Source organism: Psammomys obesus, unplaced genomic scaffold (assembly GCF_907164565.1).
Source record: "Psammomys obesus unplaced genomic scaffold, mPsaObe1.curated_primary_1811, whole genome shotgun sequence".
Taxonomy (NCBI): Eukaryota; Metazoa; Chordata; class Mammalia; order Rodentia; family Muridae; genus Psammomys; species Psammomys obesus.
Window position 1 is genome coordinate 1,808 of NW_026592760.1, and position 15,549 is coordinate 17,356.

At 37.0% G+C, this 15,549-nt stretch overlaps 1 protein-coding gene across 1 annotated transcript in view; it reads right to left on the reverse strand.

Moving 5' to 3' along the window:
• The window catches only part of LOC129683099 (protein Hook homolog 3), a gene marked incomplete at its 5' end in the record, with an annotated part of 27,922 nt that continues 12,373 nt past the window's right edge, over nucleotides 1–15,549 (reverse strand). The window contains 6 exon segments of the mRNA XM_055615702.1: nucleotides 1–1,296; nucleotides 6,087–6,158; nucleotides 6,313–6,417; nucleotides 7,847–7,947; nucleotides 10,186–10,268; nucleotides 14,020–14,054. Coding sequence (XP_055471677.1) covers nucleotides 1,156–1,296; nucleotides 6,087–6,158; nucleotides 6,313–6,417; nucleotides 7,847–7,947; nucleotides 10,186–10,268; nucleotides 14,020–14,054 — 537 coding nt within the window.

The following is a 15,549-nucleotide window of genomic DNA, read 5'->3' on the forward strand; positions in this document are numbered from 1 at the left end:
GTTTAAAATTATATAATTCCTTAGACAAGGTGCTTCATATGATTGCTTAACAGGCATTCATCTATGTAAATAAATGTGGCATACAATGTAAGCACTTTGAACAACCAAATACCCAAGAAAAATCTCTCCTGTTATCAGTTCTTGGACTTGTAGGGAGAGTAGAGAGAAACTGTAAGGGGTCCTATCATAATATTACATACAGAAAGTCACATACTGATCTTAAGGAGTGATATTAAGACGTTAGCTATCAGGATTAACTGAGAAAAGGAAAAGCTCACAGAATCTATAAAACATTTGAGGCTTAAGTCAAAGAACTGCCCCCAAAATAAGGCTACCTATATGAAAAATAAATATTTTACATGTGGAGAGCAATTAAAAGTGCATGGTTAGAATCTGATTCTTAGCTATTCATGATATTCCAAGAGAAGAAAAAAAAAATCCGGCCAAATTTTATCCTTTGTATTTTCTACCCAAATATCTGCGCCATTTCACTTCTGCCAGCAAACAAGACAGCAGGAAATAATGAAATTTTACATATGTTTTCAAAACAAACTCCAAATCTTAGAAGAAGTCTAATTTCTCCCCTCTGAATGATCCTGCCAGGTGCCACAGATCTCTCTAACCAGCACCTCTGCCGATGTAGTTGTCTTTGCAAAAAGTGCACTTGACACCACTTCATATAGTACAGTAAATATTTAAGTTATCTGAAGTGCATTTGGAAAACAATCGAAAACACAGATTAATACACCATAAAAAGATTAATTCCCTTTAAACAAAGACGTTCTTATAAAGTATGGTAACACAGTAGGCACGATAAAGAATATAAATTGTGTATCAATTATTGGCAGAAAATCTGATTCTTTACAAAGCCCACACAAATGGGGAAGAAGACATTTCATACAAAGAAAAGTATTACACTATTATACAACACTTTTAATTGTACATTTACAAATTTTTGGCACATTAAAAGGAACTGAAAAGACCATAAAGTAAGGGCCAAAGAAACTAAAAGATATAAGAGAGAGAAAAATCCTCACACGAGAAACACTAAATATTAACACAGGAGAGAAATAAACTAAGCTGGCTGAATTTCCTGAAATGTTGTTATATATAACAGAAGTATGCTTTTTAAAAATTCCTCATGGTAAGACCTCTCTACCTTGCTGTGGCTGGCTGGACATGGCCTGGGTAGGATCTTCTTGTGCTGGTTGCTTGTCTTTGCCTAGCTAGAAATGACTGCCCTGAACCTGTGCTAGCCAGTCTGTCTTCAGCCGCCTTTTTATGTAGAGTCATTCCCTATAACATGAGAAGAAAAGCAAAAGTCACCAGTGGAAGCATGGAGCATATGCTTACAAAATAAATGTCATCATGCAGAATTTACTTCAATGAATAGCAAGGCATAACTTATTAAGAATATTAATTCTACTCATTATAGTTTAAAATTTTATGAAATCCATTCATTCCAATAATTAGGTACAAATCTTCCTTTGGAAAAATTATGACTTAATTTTATGAATTTACAACAATCAAAACAATAGATAATGGAGAACATTTTTTAGAATACATCACCTATACTTTCATTTCGAATCAAATAGTGATTTTCCAAGAAAAGTGCAATTGATTGGTAGCAGCTGATTCATACACACCGTGGAAATCACAGAGTTCATCAGAAAGGAAAAACAAGAAGGTGCTCGTTTCTTATGAAGGAAAGCCATTCTAGGTGCTATACATACCACAGCGCTGTTTTTCTTCACTTCAAGGCAGACTTCTACTATCAAACAAACTAAGCAAAGCTTCTGACAACCCACAATAGAGGCACAACCAAGAAGGGGATCTCCCCTTCAAAGCAAAAAGATCACTTACTACCTTTGAAGAGGGGCAAAGTCACCAGCTACACCTAGGCAGGAGGGAGGAAACCTGTAGGGCACTCTCAGAATTTGGAAAAACAGTGAGACATAACAGCACCACTTCACCTAAATCAGAAGACTACAGGAAGCTAGGAATGGGCCAATTTTAGTATTCTTTTAATAAGACAATGAACTAATGTAGCAAGAGAAACTGAGATTGCTGGTTAATCATACCAATAACTTGTATAGTTAGCCTATGCAGAGAAGTGGAGGATGACAACGAAGAAATAATGCACAGAAGACAGGAGACTAAACAATCCATCTTCCAACTTTTAAAAACACTTATTTAAGAAAAATTAAATAATTTATTTAATTTTATTTTATGTGCATTAGTGTGACGGTGTCAGAGCCCTTGGAATTGGCGCTACAGACAGTTGTAAGCTGCCATATGGGTGCTGGGAATTGAACCCGTGTCCTTTGGAAGAGCAGACAGTGCTCTTAACCCCTGAGCCATCTCTCCAGCCCCTATTTTTTTATTTTTAAGAGTTTATTTATTGTTACTTATTACAATTTATTCAGTTTGTATCCTGGCTGTAGCCCCTTCTCTCATCTCCTCCTGGTTCCACCCTCCTTCTCTCTAACCCGAGTATGCCCCTCCCCTAGTCCACTGACTGATAGGGAAGGTCCCCTTCTATCTGACCCTAGACTATCAGGTCTCATCAGGACTGTCTGGATCCTTTTTCTCTTGTGGCCTAGTAAAGCTGCCTCACCAGGGGAGAGGTGATCAAAGAGCAGGCAACCTAGTTCATGCCAGAGACTGCCCCTGTTCCCCTTACTAGGAAACCCCCATGGAGACCGAGCTGCTCATGGGTTACATCTGAGCAGAGGGGTCTAGGTCCTCTCCATACATGGTCCTTGGTTGTGGTCTCTGCAGTATCCCCTGGGTCCAGGTTTTTGGCTCTGTTGGTCTCCTTGTGGAGCACTGTCTTCTCCAGCTCTTTCTATCTCCCCCTTCTTCCATAAGGTTCCCTGCACTTTGCACCAAGTCTGGCCATGAGTCTTAGCAGCTCCTTCAATACCCTGATGGATAGAGTCTTCAGAGGACCCCTGTAGAAGGCTCCTGTCCTGTTCCCTTTCTTCTCCTACTTCTGATGCCTATCCTGTTTGCCCTTCTGAATGAGGTTTCATCCTTTTCCCTAGGGTCCTCCTTATTGTTTACCTTCTTTAGGACTTTAGATTTTAGTATGTTTATCCTATATTATATGGCTAATATCCAGTTATAAGTGAATATATATGTTTCTCTCTGCTTCTGGGTTACCTCACTCAGGATGATCTTTTCTAGTTCCATTAAAAAATGGGGTACAAAAAATGGGGTACAGAACTAAACACAGAATTCTGAACAGAGAATTCTTGAATGGTGAAGAAGCACTTAAAGAAATGCTAGGTGTCCTTAGTCATCCAGGAAATGCAAATCAAAATGACCCTGAGATTCCACCTCACACCCATCAGAATGGCTAAGACCAAACACTTAAGGGATAACACATGCTGGAGAGGTTGTGGAGAAAGGGGAACCCTCCTCCATTGCTGGTGTGAATGTAATCTCTGCTTTGGAAATCAATCTGGCACTTTCTCAGAAAATTAGGAATAGCGCTACCTCACGATCCACCTATACGACCTCTGGGCATATATCCAAAAGATGCTCAACCATGCAACAAGGGCATTTGTTCAACTATGTTCATACCAGCTTTGTTCATAATCTCCAGAATCTGGAAACAACTCAGATGTCCCTCAACTGAGGAATGGATACAGAAATTGTGGTACATTTACACAATGGAATACTACTCAGCAATTAAAAACAAGAAAATCACTTTGAAATCACTTGAAATTTGCAGGCAAATGGATGGAACTAGAAAAAACCATCTTCCTTTTAATAATTAGCCTCTAGATTAGACACTGGCCATAGCTTTGCATTCTGAATATTATTTCAGTCTTTCACATGTACTAAGAACACAAAACATTTTCCCCAATGGGAAATTGTAGAAAATATTTCTTTTCTGTGTGTTTGTTTTGTTTTCTATAAGGCAGAGTGTTAAATGGAATGATTTTTAGAATACAACACTTATACTTTCCTTTCAAATCAAATAGTGATTTTCTAAGAAAAGTGCAACTGTTTGGTAGCAGCTGATTCACACAAACAGGAAATCATAGAGCTCATCAGAAAGAAAAAACACAAATTCATTTGTTTCTTACTAGTTTCTTTCTAAACTATTTAGCCCTGCTAGCCTGAGACTAGGTAATCCAAGCAGATGTTGATCTGGTATTACTGTCTTGTGTCACCATACCTGGCCTCAGAGATATGTCCTGGGGAAGGTAGGAATATAAACATAAAATGTGTATATATAAATGGTGGATATGCATGCCTGTATCACAGTTTATGTGGAGGTCAGAGGACAACTCCATGGACTTGGCTCTCTCCTTCCACCTTTACAGAAGTTTCTAAGGATTGAATTTAGGTTGACAGGATTGTGCAGCAAGCACAACTACTTACTAAGTCATCTTGCCAACCCCCAGCATATATTTTTCACTCAACTTAACAAATACACTTGCAGGTTTGAGTAAAACTGATAAGTATCTACTGAAAACATTTTACCTCATATAATGAAATTACACTTTATTTTAAAAAATTCTAATTTTTCAGGCAACTGACTGGGGAACCTGGGCCTCTGTGGTCTGTGCTCCAGGGCTCCACCACTGAGCAACACATTTCACGCACTTTAAGATGTCAGAGGGCAACATGGAGCTATTGGTTGAGAAATTTAATACCTTGCCCCAGCACTCACCATCTTGACTCCTATTCAAGTTGTCTGAGGTGCAAAACTTTCTGAATGTAAGTATGATTTTCCTCCTATTGGTTACCCTCTGTGAACAGAACTTGCATGTGTGTCTATTGTAATTACCCCTTCACTCCAAAAAGTTAAAAATTAGCACTATACTTTAGCCCCCATGTCACAGAATAAATAAATCTGGTTCCATAAGAAGCAATATGTGAGCACTATGTGACGCCATAAAAAATAGTCAAGGATGTGAATTTCTAATGGGGATCGGAGTACAGGGCTACGAGACTGTGAACATTAGGCTTCAAGGAAGACAGAACAGTGGGGTTTGGGTTAATGCCCAGAGAAGTCCCCTAATGGGATTTATTTTCTCTTCTTTTAAATTTAATTTTCAAGAAAACTATTTATTAATAATATCCTCATTCAAAATTATCTGTCTTAAAAGAAAAATTACAATAAATCTTAAACTGTACCCAACACACTGGCGTACTGTAAGTGCAGCATGTCATGAAACACACATTTCCGTAGAGATCAGATCACATTTTAAGGTTGGAGAATTAACCTTTAAGAGGGAGTAGCAACTGTAACGCTAACATAAAAACAATACTGTTATGTCAACAGAGCTATAAGACAAAAGGGGAAAGCTGAAAGAACAGCCTCATTTCCTGCTTCAAAGTACTAACATCTCGGCTGGGGAGATGGCTCTGTGGGTAAAGAAAGCCCAGCAACTTGTGTTCAATCCCTGGAATCCACACAGCTTCTACACGTGTTCCATAGCACCCCTACCCATCATGTACACACATACACAATGACTAATTTTTAACCCCCCCAACATTTAAAAGACGTAGAAATGGTTTCATTTGAAAGAACACAAAGCAAAGAAGGACAAAGGTCCAAGAGAAGGAGCCTCACCCTGTGGAATTCACAGCTATGCATAAGCCAATGAACAGTTACTGCCTTCTCTTACATACATTTAGTTTCTTTGAAGGTGTGGTGGAATAGTCCATTTCAAAATCTTCAGTGGTCAAAGTCTGAAACTGAACATTTCCAAATCCCTCCAGATAGTTTAACTACTTGTAAAGTAAGTCTTGCAAAGGTGCTGACATAGCCCACGATGCCAGAGCTACTTCATCTCTTTAGGTATCACTATGTCTGCTTTTCCGACAACACATGGCTCCAAGAAATAAAACTAAACTGGTCTTTTCTATCCCCTGGGGATGACAACTTCACAATGCCTTAGCCTTGTATAGTGCTTTACAGTTTTTAAGGTCAACATAGAGGCTTTGTTAGTATGTGTTAGGAGAGAAATGACTCAGATTCTCTTGGCAGAATTACTTCTACAGTACAGGCAGTATAATGGCATAGTCACCAAACTCTGCATTATACTGAAATACTTTTCTCTTACCATATTGTACCAGGCACTAACAATGTACTTCTCCTCCATGTCTCTTTGACTCTTTGTTTTCTCATATTCTTTCTGAAGGAGAAGCACATATAAAGATACAAATGAATTCAACATTAAGAAAAATAAACAACTAACTGTTTAAACCTGAGTACAATTGTATAACATAGCAAGACACTCTGAAAAAGCTAAAACCCTCAGTATTTTACTGCACAATGTAGTGACTGACCTCTAATGAGTGAAACAGCCGATCCCGTTCTTGTAGTTGGTTTTTAAGAGCTTGTATTTCTGGTGCTGCTCCTTGATTCTGTTTAGGGTCTAATGTACGGATAACCTGCGGGGGGGGGGGGGGAATCTTAAGCATATGTATATATTCACACACATAACCTACAAATTAAAAGAAAAACAAACCCCTGAATCTAGCATCTAAGACATCAGTTTTAGAAATAAAGCTAAGGCTGGGAATACAGCCCAGGGGTATAGTGCCACCTAGCACACACGGGGCCTGAGGTTCAATCCCCAGCACTGCGGTAGGGGTCAGAGAATTAAATTACTGAAATGCACATATAGCTATAGCTATCACTATCTTATCATGCATGAAGATCTGTCTTTGATTCCTAGCACCCCCACCCCAATCAAACTAAGCAGAAGAGAAAAATGAGAAAAATAACACTCATAAGCTATTAAGGACAGTTAAAAATGTACACATATGAAGTAAAATGAAATTGCTGCAAATTTCCAGTGATATAGACAGAAGAATCAATTCTGGATCAGTGAGCATTGCTAACGAGATGCTATTCACAACTCTTGTCTGCTCTATCTCAGCTAACACTGGACATACAGACAGAAAGGCACACAAGAGTGAATCCTAAATAGGCTGTCAGTAGTACGGTTGAGGCATGAACAGGGGATACACTGTAACCTGACTCAAGGCAGGATTTCTGGGACAAAGGCCATTTTGTTCTATGCCAATAGTTTTATTATTAAAATGTTCAAACACATAGACCTTCAAACAGTTCAAATCCTTTTATTTTTTAACCTGGATTTACCAATTGCTATTTTGCTATTTATGTGTTTCTCTAGCATGAATGCATGTGTATCACCTGCATTCCTGGTGCCCATGGGAGCAAGAATGGCCACAGGAGGCTCTGAAGCAGGGGTTACTGGCAGTTGTAATCTGCCATGTGGGTGCTGAGAACTGAACCTGGGTCCTCTGCACAAGGAGCAAGTGCTCTTAGTTGCTGAGCCATCTCTCTAACCCCTAACATCTCTTAAACTCAATAATTCAATGTTTCTGTGTCATGGCACTGTCACACATTTATATTGCTCACTATACTTTGCTCTTGGACAAGCGAGATGGCTCAGTGGGCAAGAGTGCTTGCTGGCAACCCGAGTGCCAGCCCTGGAACCCACACGGTAGAAAGAGAGAAGTGACCCTTGCACCTGTTCTTACTTGTTCCTGCCTGTTCATACATACATGCCACTAAGCTTTGTTCTTTTCTTTCATGTGTTGTTAACTCCATACTTCTACAGTGGTGGCTGTCACTTATTTCTTACATAAGATACATTATTTTTTTCTTGCTAATCAATTTGTGGAGTGACCTATTTTTATCACTAATTCTTATTTGGGATCTTTATATACTTAGAAGGCCTCTTTGATCATTTTCTGTAGAAGAACATAATATTATATGGCTCCTATAACTTTAGGCTAGAGGAAAACATCATTGGAAAATAGAGTGAGATAATTTCAAGGTCATACTCACACTTTTGGCTTTCTCTAAATATTTTTTATAGCGTTCTTCCATTTGTTTCATTTCTTCTTCTTTCTTCCGTAAAGCTTCTTGCAGTTCTTCAATTCTTAAGGCTTAGATGACAGTTAAAAAATTAAAATTTAATAACATTATATTTTAAATTATTTATTAACAAATAATAAATACATTCTGAGAGATTGATGGTCTATTCTTATATATATAATTTTTTCTTTAAAATAATTCATATTTTTATTTTACCAAGTTTCTCTAATAAGTAAACAAAGGCATCACTATTAAGCTACATAAAGGAAAATGTATCTATTGATGGATGGATGAATAAACAATATATTCATACAATATGATCTTTTAAAGTCTAAATTCTGATGCATGCCACAGTAGAGAGACTTAACGTTAAGTGAAAAAGAAAGATATTATGCCTAGTGAAAAAAATGAGGCAAGAAAGTACAAACATGATTCTACTTGTGTAAGTTTCCTGGATTGTTAAGCTCAGAGGTATAAAGTAGCAGATATCAAAGGATTAGAAGGAGGAATAGTTCCATTTGAGAGGGACGTAATGATTTTACAGGTGGGTAGTGAGTTACACAACAATGTATTTAGTTCTACTATACTGTATTCTTAAAATGGTTACCTGTTACTGTATGTATTTTGTTGTATCTTAAAATTAAAGTCTGCCACTTCATTTTCATAAAAACAAAATTAAACTAACTGCACTTAGAGATACCAAAAGAAGTATATGTCTAGGGCTAACTTATGCACAATTACACTGAAGGTATTTGGCTTCGTATAATATCCATTAACAATCCACAATTAAAGAAGGTTTCATAAAATGAGTACTTTAAGACATACGGCACATTCTTAAAATGTGACTATCATTTTATGTGTATGTGTGTGTGTGTGTGTTTGTTGTGTACTTGTGTTCAAGTGCCCACAGGATCAGAGGCATCATATCCTTAGAACCAACTGACATGGGTGTTGGGAGCCAAACTTTAGTCTCCTGCAAGAGCAGTAAGAGATCTTAGCTGGTGAGCCATCTTTCCAAAACCTGACAAATTCTTTTGTAAAAAACAAATTCTTAAAAAAAAAAAAAACCCTACTTTTTATTTTTATATTTTAAACTTATGCACATGTGTATGTGCCTGTGTGAGTACATGTCAAATGTGTTTGGGTACCATGGAGGCCAGAAGAGGGTATTGGATTCCCTGCGATCGAGTTACAGGGGTTGTAAGCCACCCAAAGCAGGTTCTGGAACTCAAACTCATATTTTTCTGGAACTACAGCAAGGCCTCTTAAATACTAAGTCATCTTCTCTAGTCTTTGGCCCTTTAAGGAAAAGTCCTAATTGCTAGAATAGCTAAAAGGTTCATTCAAAAGAAACAAGTTCCTTGTTTTCTCCCTCCTCTGATGTCTGTCCCATTTGCCCTTCTGAATAAGGACTGATCCTCTTACCCAGGATCCTCTTTCTTGCTTAGTTCTTTAGGTGTACAGATTTTAGTATGTTTATCCTATATTATATGTCTAATATCCACTTATATGTGAATATATAACATATGTGTCTTTGTACTTCTGGGATACCTCACTCAGGATGATCTTTTTTAGTTCCCACCATTTGCTTGCAAATTTCATGATTTCTTGTTTTTAATTGCTGAGTAGTATTCCATTGTGTAAATGTACCACAATTTCTGTATCCATTTCTCTGTTGAGGGGCATGTGGGTTGTTTCCAGATTCTGGCTATTATGAATAAAGCTGCTATGAACAGCCAAACTTTGGGCAGAGTGCAGGGAATCTTATGAAAGAAGGGGTAGATAGAAAGACCTGGAGGGGACAGGAGCTCCACAAGGAGAGCGACAGAACCAAAATATCTGGAGTCTTTTCTGAGACTGATACTCCAACCAAGGACCACACATGGAGATAATCTAGAACCCCTGCACAGATGTAGCCTATGCCAGCTCAGTGTTCAAGTTTCCCTATTATGGGGAGCAGGGGCTTTCTGGCATGAGCTCAGTGGCTGGCTCTTTGATCACCTCCCCCTGAAGGGGGAGCAGCCTTCAGAGGAAGACAATGCAGCCAGTCCTGATGAGACCTGATAGGCTAGGGCTAGAGAGAGGGGAAGAGGACCTCCCCTATCAGTGGACTTGGGGAGGGGCATGGGAGGAAATGAGGGAGGTAGGGTGGAATGGGGAGGGGACCAGGAAGGGGACTTCAGCTGGGGATATAAAGCGAATAAAGTGTAATTAATAAAAAAAATAAATAAATTGAAAAAGAAACAAGTTATATAAATTCATTATCTCTAGAATAGTGTACGGCTAATGATGCTATTAGAAAAACTCACAGCTGTTGTTAAATCTTGGCTCAAGATCTTCAATAATGGCTCTCTTTTTCTGTAATTCATTGTTGGCTTCATGCAGCTTCTCTCTGCAACAAAATATGTGACTACATTATCACTTCTGGTTTTGCATTTGTTTCTCTTTCGTGTGCTGGAGATCTAATTTAGTACCTTATACGTGCTATACAAGTTCTCCACCTCTGAATACACGCTCAGCTCTTGTTTCTGTATCCTTTTTGCATTTTGAACTAAGAATTTATTATATTTAGAATATACTTGTTTTTTTCTAATATACTTGTATTACACACAAGTACTATGAAACAAGGATAAACAGACTAAAGTTAAAGAAAAACACTTCTTTTGGTTTGAAACAAAAATTTCTTTTACACAAAAAAAAGCATGAGAATTTTGATATTTTTAAATTAAATTTCAAACTCTGAAAAGCTTTTTAATGCAAAATCTTGTCATCAAAGGCAAATAGCCAAAAACAAAGATTAACATTACTGAAGATACAGATACACACAACATGAACAGATCTCACAAAATAGTAGACAGCAAAGGAAGTCAGGAATTTATGATTCCATTCATAACAAACATAGCTTCAAAACTAAAAAAAGTGATGAAGATTAGTGCTGTGGTTAATACAGATATGTAGTCAATCAACTGGGAGGAAGAATGGTGAATTCTGTTAAATGTTGACCTAGATTATCTATGTATGAAGGTAAATATTCACCAGCCTTTATGTTTAGGAAAATTACTATATAAGTTATATTTTGATAATAATAATAATAATGTGATGTATAATGCACATCCTCTAAATTATTCATTGTAGCACTATGTAATATGTGTAAGACTGATGGCTAAAGAAAACAACAAACAACAAACCAAAAACCAGTAACAACTAAGCATTTTGTTATGTCTATTTCTGCCTTTCCCAGATTGTAATACCATAATATTTCCTCCCTGGCTTTTTAGAGACAGAGTCTCACTATGTAACTCTGGTTGATCTGGAAATCACTGTGTAGGTCAATCCAGCCATGAACTCAAGAGACTCACCTACCACTGCCTCCCAAGTGCTGGGAGTAAAGGCATCCACTGCCACACCTGGATCCTTCTCTTTTTTAATAAATTACTTTTATATGCACACATATCTAAAGCAATAGAATATAGGACACATATCTAACATATATACATGTTATAGGTAGATATAAGAAAATATTCTATATATACATATATAGACTAAAATAAGCACAGTGAACAGTCAAGAGGTTAAAAACCAAAATTCACCCTAAAACCTTAGGCATTACACCACTACCTTCTTCCTAGGGGTAATCAGTGTCCAAAATCATAAGTGCTCTCATGTTTACATGCTGGCTTACTGCCTTTGTCTTACTCCTAGGACACAGCATTATCTCTACAAGCTTAAGGTATACACAGTAAAACTGATATATTATAGGGTATGTACATTTTTCAAGTTGAAGAGGTTACTAAGCAATACTCTCTCTAGTCAGTGAGAATTCTCATTACTGATTTAATTTTTATAACTAATTTGATGTGTTGAGAATGGCCTCTTGTACAGTTCTAAATCTGTATGCGACTACTGAGAGGTCCTATGGCGAGTTGAATTGTCTTCCAGAAGGTGAGTTCTAACTCTAATGTTGTGATTGTGACACCATTTAGAAACGGCATCTTTGTATACATACTTAACAGGAGGTTGTACTGGGCCAGGGCACACTCTGAGCCCAATTCCTGTTGTCTAACAGGAGGACCCATGTTTCTTCACTGTGGTTTTGCTCTCCACGGTTCCAGTTGCTTATGGCAACTGGAGTCAAACTATTAAATGGGAGCCTGAGACAGAGTGAGTGCGCTGTAATTTACATGAAGCCCTGGGTTGCGTGATAAACTTGTATTTGGTCCTGCTGTATCCTGCCTGGTGTATGACTTATCCCTAAGTCATGCATATCCACACTGTGTAGGTTATCCAGCACTAGTCCCTTAGTAACCATGTTGGTTATTAGAACAACTGTTTTAGGATATTGCACAGTCATATAGAAATATTATTAAGCGATTTATCAGAGGTATTTATCTATAAAAAACAAAAGAGAAAATGTAGACTTCAGAACTATCAGTGATTTCAGGCATTCACTGAGCATCTTGGCAGAAATCCTGAGGAAGAGGGAGGCACTACACAGAAAGAATGTCAAGTGAAAACAGAGGCTGCCTATGGAGCCATGGACTGCCCCTGGCTGCCAGCGTGGGTGTGCTGGGCAGACTCTGCTCCTCAGCTGCCAGAAAACAATCTGTGGACAAGTGGACTTCAAATTTATTGGCTCTATAACTGTGAGAAAATAATTTTTCTGTTCTCTTAGCCACTTTATTTTGTGCTAATTTTTTGAAACAGACACAAGAAACTAATTCAAGCTCCATCTTCACTAGAGGATCCTACCAGATTTTTATCTGTGAACACCTGAATACACAATGATGGGTGACAGATTTCTGGTCTGTAATATTCAGTTTTTGTCAAAGAGGAATGGAAAACACAAAGTATAAGATTTGGTACTGTGTTCTCATTCTGGGTAATTTCACAAAGATTAGAAAGCAGCACTGTTCTAGCATACTAAATATCTATTATTAGACTTTCTAGAAATCATAGTGGCTAGGAGTCTATCACATCTAGTATATTTAAACAATTAGATGACATATATAAAAGATTAAGAAATAGAGTAACTTTCTAATCATAGAAGAAAAGTCAAATTTACATCCTACACTTAATACCTGCAAGCATTTTTGCTGGAAAATAATAGATTTAAGGTAGTTACTGGGATGAGAAAAATTATTAAATATTCCTAATACAGTAAACTTCAGCTAAAAATGATTTTTTTCCAAAAGAAATCAAAGTTAACTTTAAAATTTTTATTTCATCTTTTAAGTTACAAAGTCCTACTTAAGACGACTTATTTTATTTGAAGGCCTATTTGAAAATATGCTACCGACAAGCATATTTTTGATATATTTGATATCTTTCACACATCCGATTTAACTATGGCTCAGGGAACATGGAGTAACAGGGGAGTGGAAATACTCTAAGAGCTAGAGAAACAGGACATCCATTTTAATATAGTGTCTTCCACAAAAAAAAAGACATGAAGTAGAGTGGGGTAGGGAGAAGGTATTAGGGGAAGGAGTATGGGATGGTAAATATGATTAAAATTCATTGTATGAAATTCTCAAAGAACTAATCAAACTATTTATAAAAAGTTGCTGAAAGATGAATCTATGATTATAAACCATAGCCTATCAGGGCCTTATATGAAGTTCTACAGCAGCACAGTCCTAACTACTAGTTTTAATATTGTTTACAGCTACTTTTAGCTGAGTGGCCGCAACACAGGGCAGAACTTACACAACTTGAAATGATTACTCTCTGCCCAATCACAAAAAAGGCTGAGACTTTTGATTCAGCATCTCATACAAATACTACAACAATGATATAAAGTCCTGAAGTTTCAACTGAGAAAACAGCCCTAAAACTTTTTGTTTTGTTGCTTTTTTTAAGAAGGCGTTTCACACTGTTGCCTAAGTTGGCCTGAAACCAGGAGCAGGTCTATTTGTTTCCTGTCTCATCTCTTGATTGAGGTGTGAGTCACCATGCCCAGCTTACAATGACTGGATTGATGTGCGGGATTTGAGTAGAAATGGTCCTATCTGTAGACACTACAAACAGGCAGTACTTTCCTGTATCTTCAAGGGCCACTTTTGCCACTGCCTACATCCTCTGTACCCACAATGCAAAGTACTTTGGTTCTTAATGTGAAGAGCCTCAACAAGTTGTCTACTTACAGATGTTCTTCAAGCTTCTTTTTTAGAAGAACTGACTGAAAGTGAAAGAAAAAATTAGATCATTAGTTAACATTTTAACTAACAAATTATTTTGTAAAAATTAAAGAGTAAATTACTTGGAGTAAGCTCTCAATAATTTTTTTTTGGTCAAAGAGCTCATAACCCAGTGTACCTCAACTTGCTCCTCTTCAGTAAAAGCGAGCAGCCCGGAAGGGAGAACAGTCAGTAGGAAGTGCACAGAAACTATTCATTTCTCAATTTATACAAAGGAAATAAATTTAAAAGCTAGTTATACAGAGACCCAAATAATTCTGGACTCAGTATCCAAGTAGTACTCTAACAATAATACATTTTTCCTACACTTCTTTCTTTGCAGTATGATAAAGTCTCAAAATTTGTTGTCATGTTTTAATTGATGACAAGTACTATATTTGATGTCCTGGGAAAGAGAAAGGGTACAATGTTAAGATGTCAAGAATGAAGTTTTGACTGGGTATTTTTTAAAAAAGTCTCCTGAAAGCAGAAAGTTGAAACTTATCTAAAAAAGTAATAAAGACATTTTAAAAAAAGACCACCAAGTTTCATAGTTTAACCCTTACAAGGGTTTTTGAATTTTTGAATTATGTGATGACACTCAAAACCAATCAATGTAGGCTTATAAAACAAATTGCTTAATTGCCTAATAATAGCACCAAGGAGAAGGAAAATATCTTAACTTTATACTTGCTCTGTTTAATGATGATTTACTTATGTCCACCTACTTCTTGCCATTTAGGAATGTCCTGGAACTCACTATGCATAAGGCCAATTTGGCCTTGAACTCATGACCCTCCTCCTAAATGTAGGAGGTGCTGGGATTTCAGATGTGTATCACCATGGTGGATTTTATTCAAGTCAATTGTAACATAGCTTTAGAATATTTCAAATTCACATCTTTCTCAACATTGTAACTGTAATTAGACCAACATCCTCTACCACTATTTTCCCCAAACCTACAGAAAGAAAAAAAAAAAAAAAACACCTTACTAGCTTTTTAATATTTATTTATTTTAAAATAATTATTATTTGTTCTCTTTGTGGTAAGAGGATAAAATGGAAATACTAAAAATGCTTGACTTTATGTTTTGATTAACTAACAAATTATTTTAAATTCTTACAATTTATAGCAAAATAATTAAATACAAGGCTAATATGCCAGACACCGCACTAAAGCCTGTTATATACATTATGTAAATTTCACACAGTAATATTAATCTCACTGTACAACTGAGCAAGCTAAGCTAAGCACATTTAGTAATTTAAGTAGCACACTGAAGATTAAAGTCTGGGATGGCAGAGACCCGAAACCCTATCCATAGTCTCCCTTTCTACGCATTCTGTCTTTCAGTGTCTTTCCAAATTGAAGACTATTAACTATCAAGATATGTGGCTGGAGACTAGATTATAAAAAGAGCTTGTGTCAAAATAAGTTATACAAATGAACTAATTATAAGGGGCAGAGCAGGAGTGAAACAGAAGGAGAGGATTTCT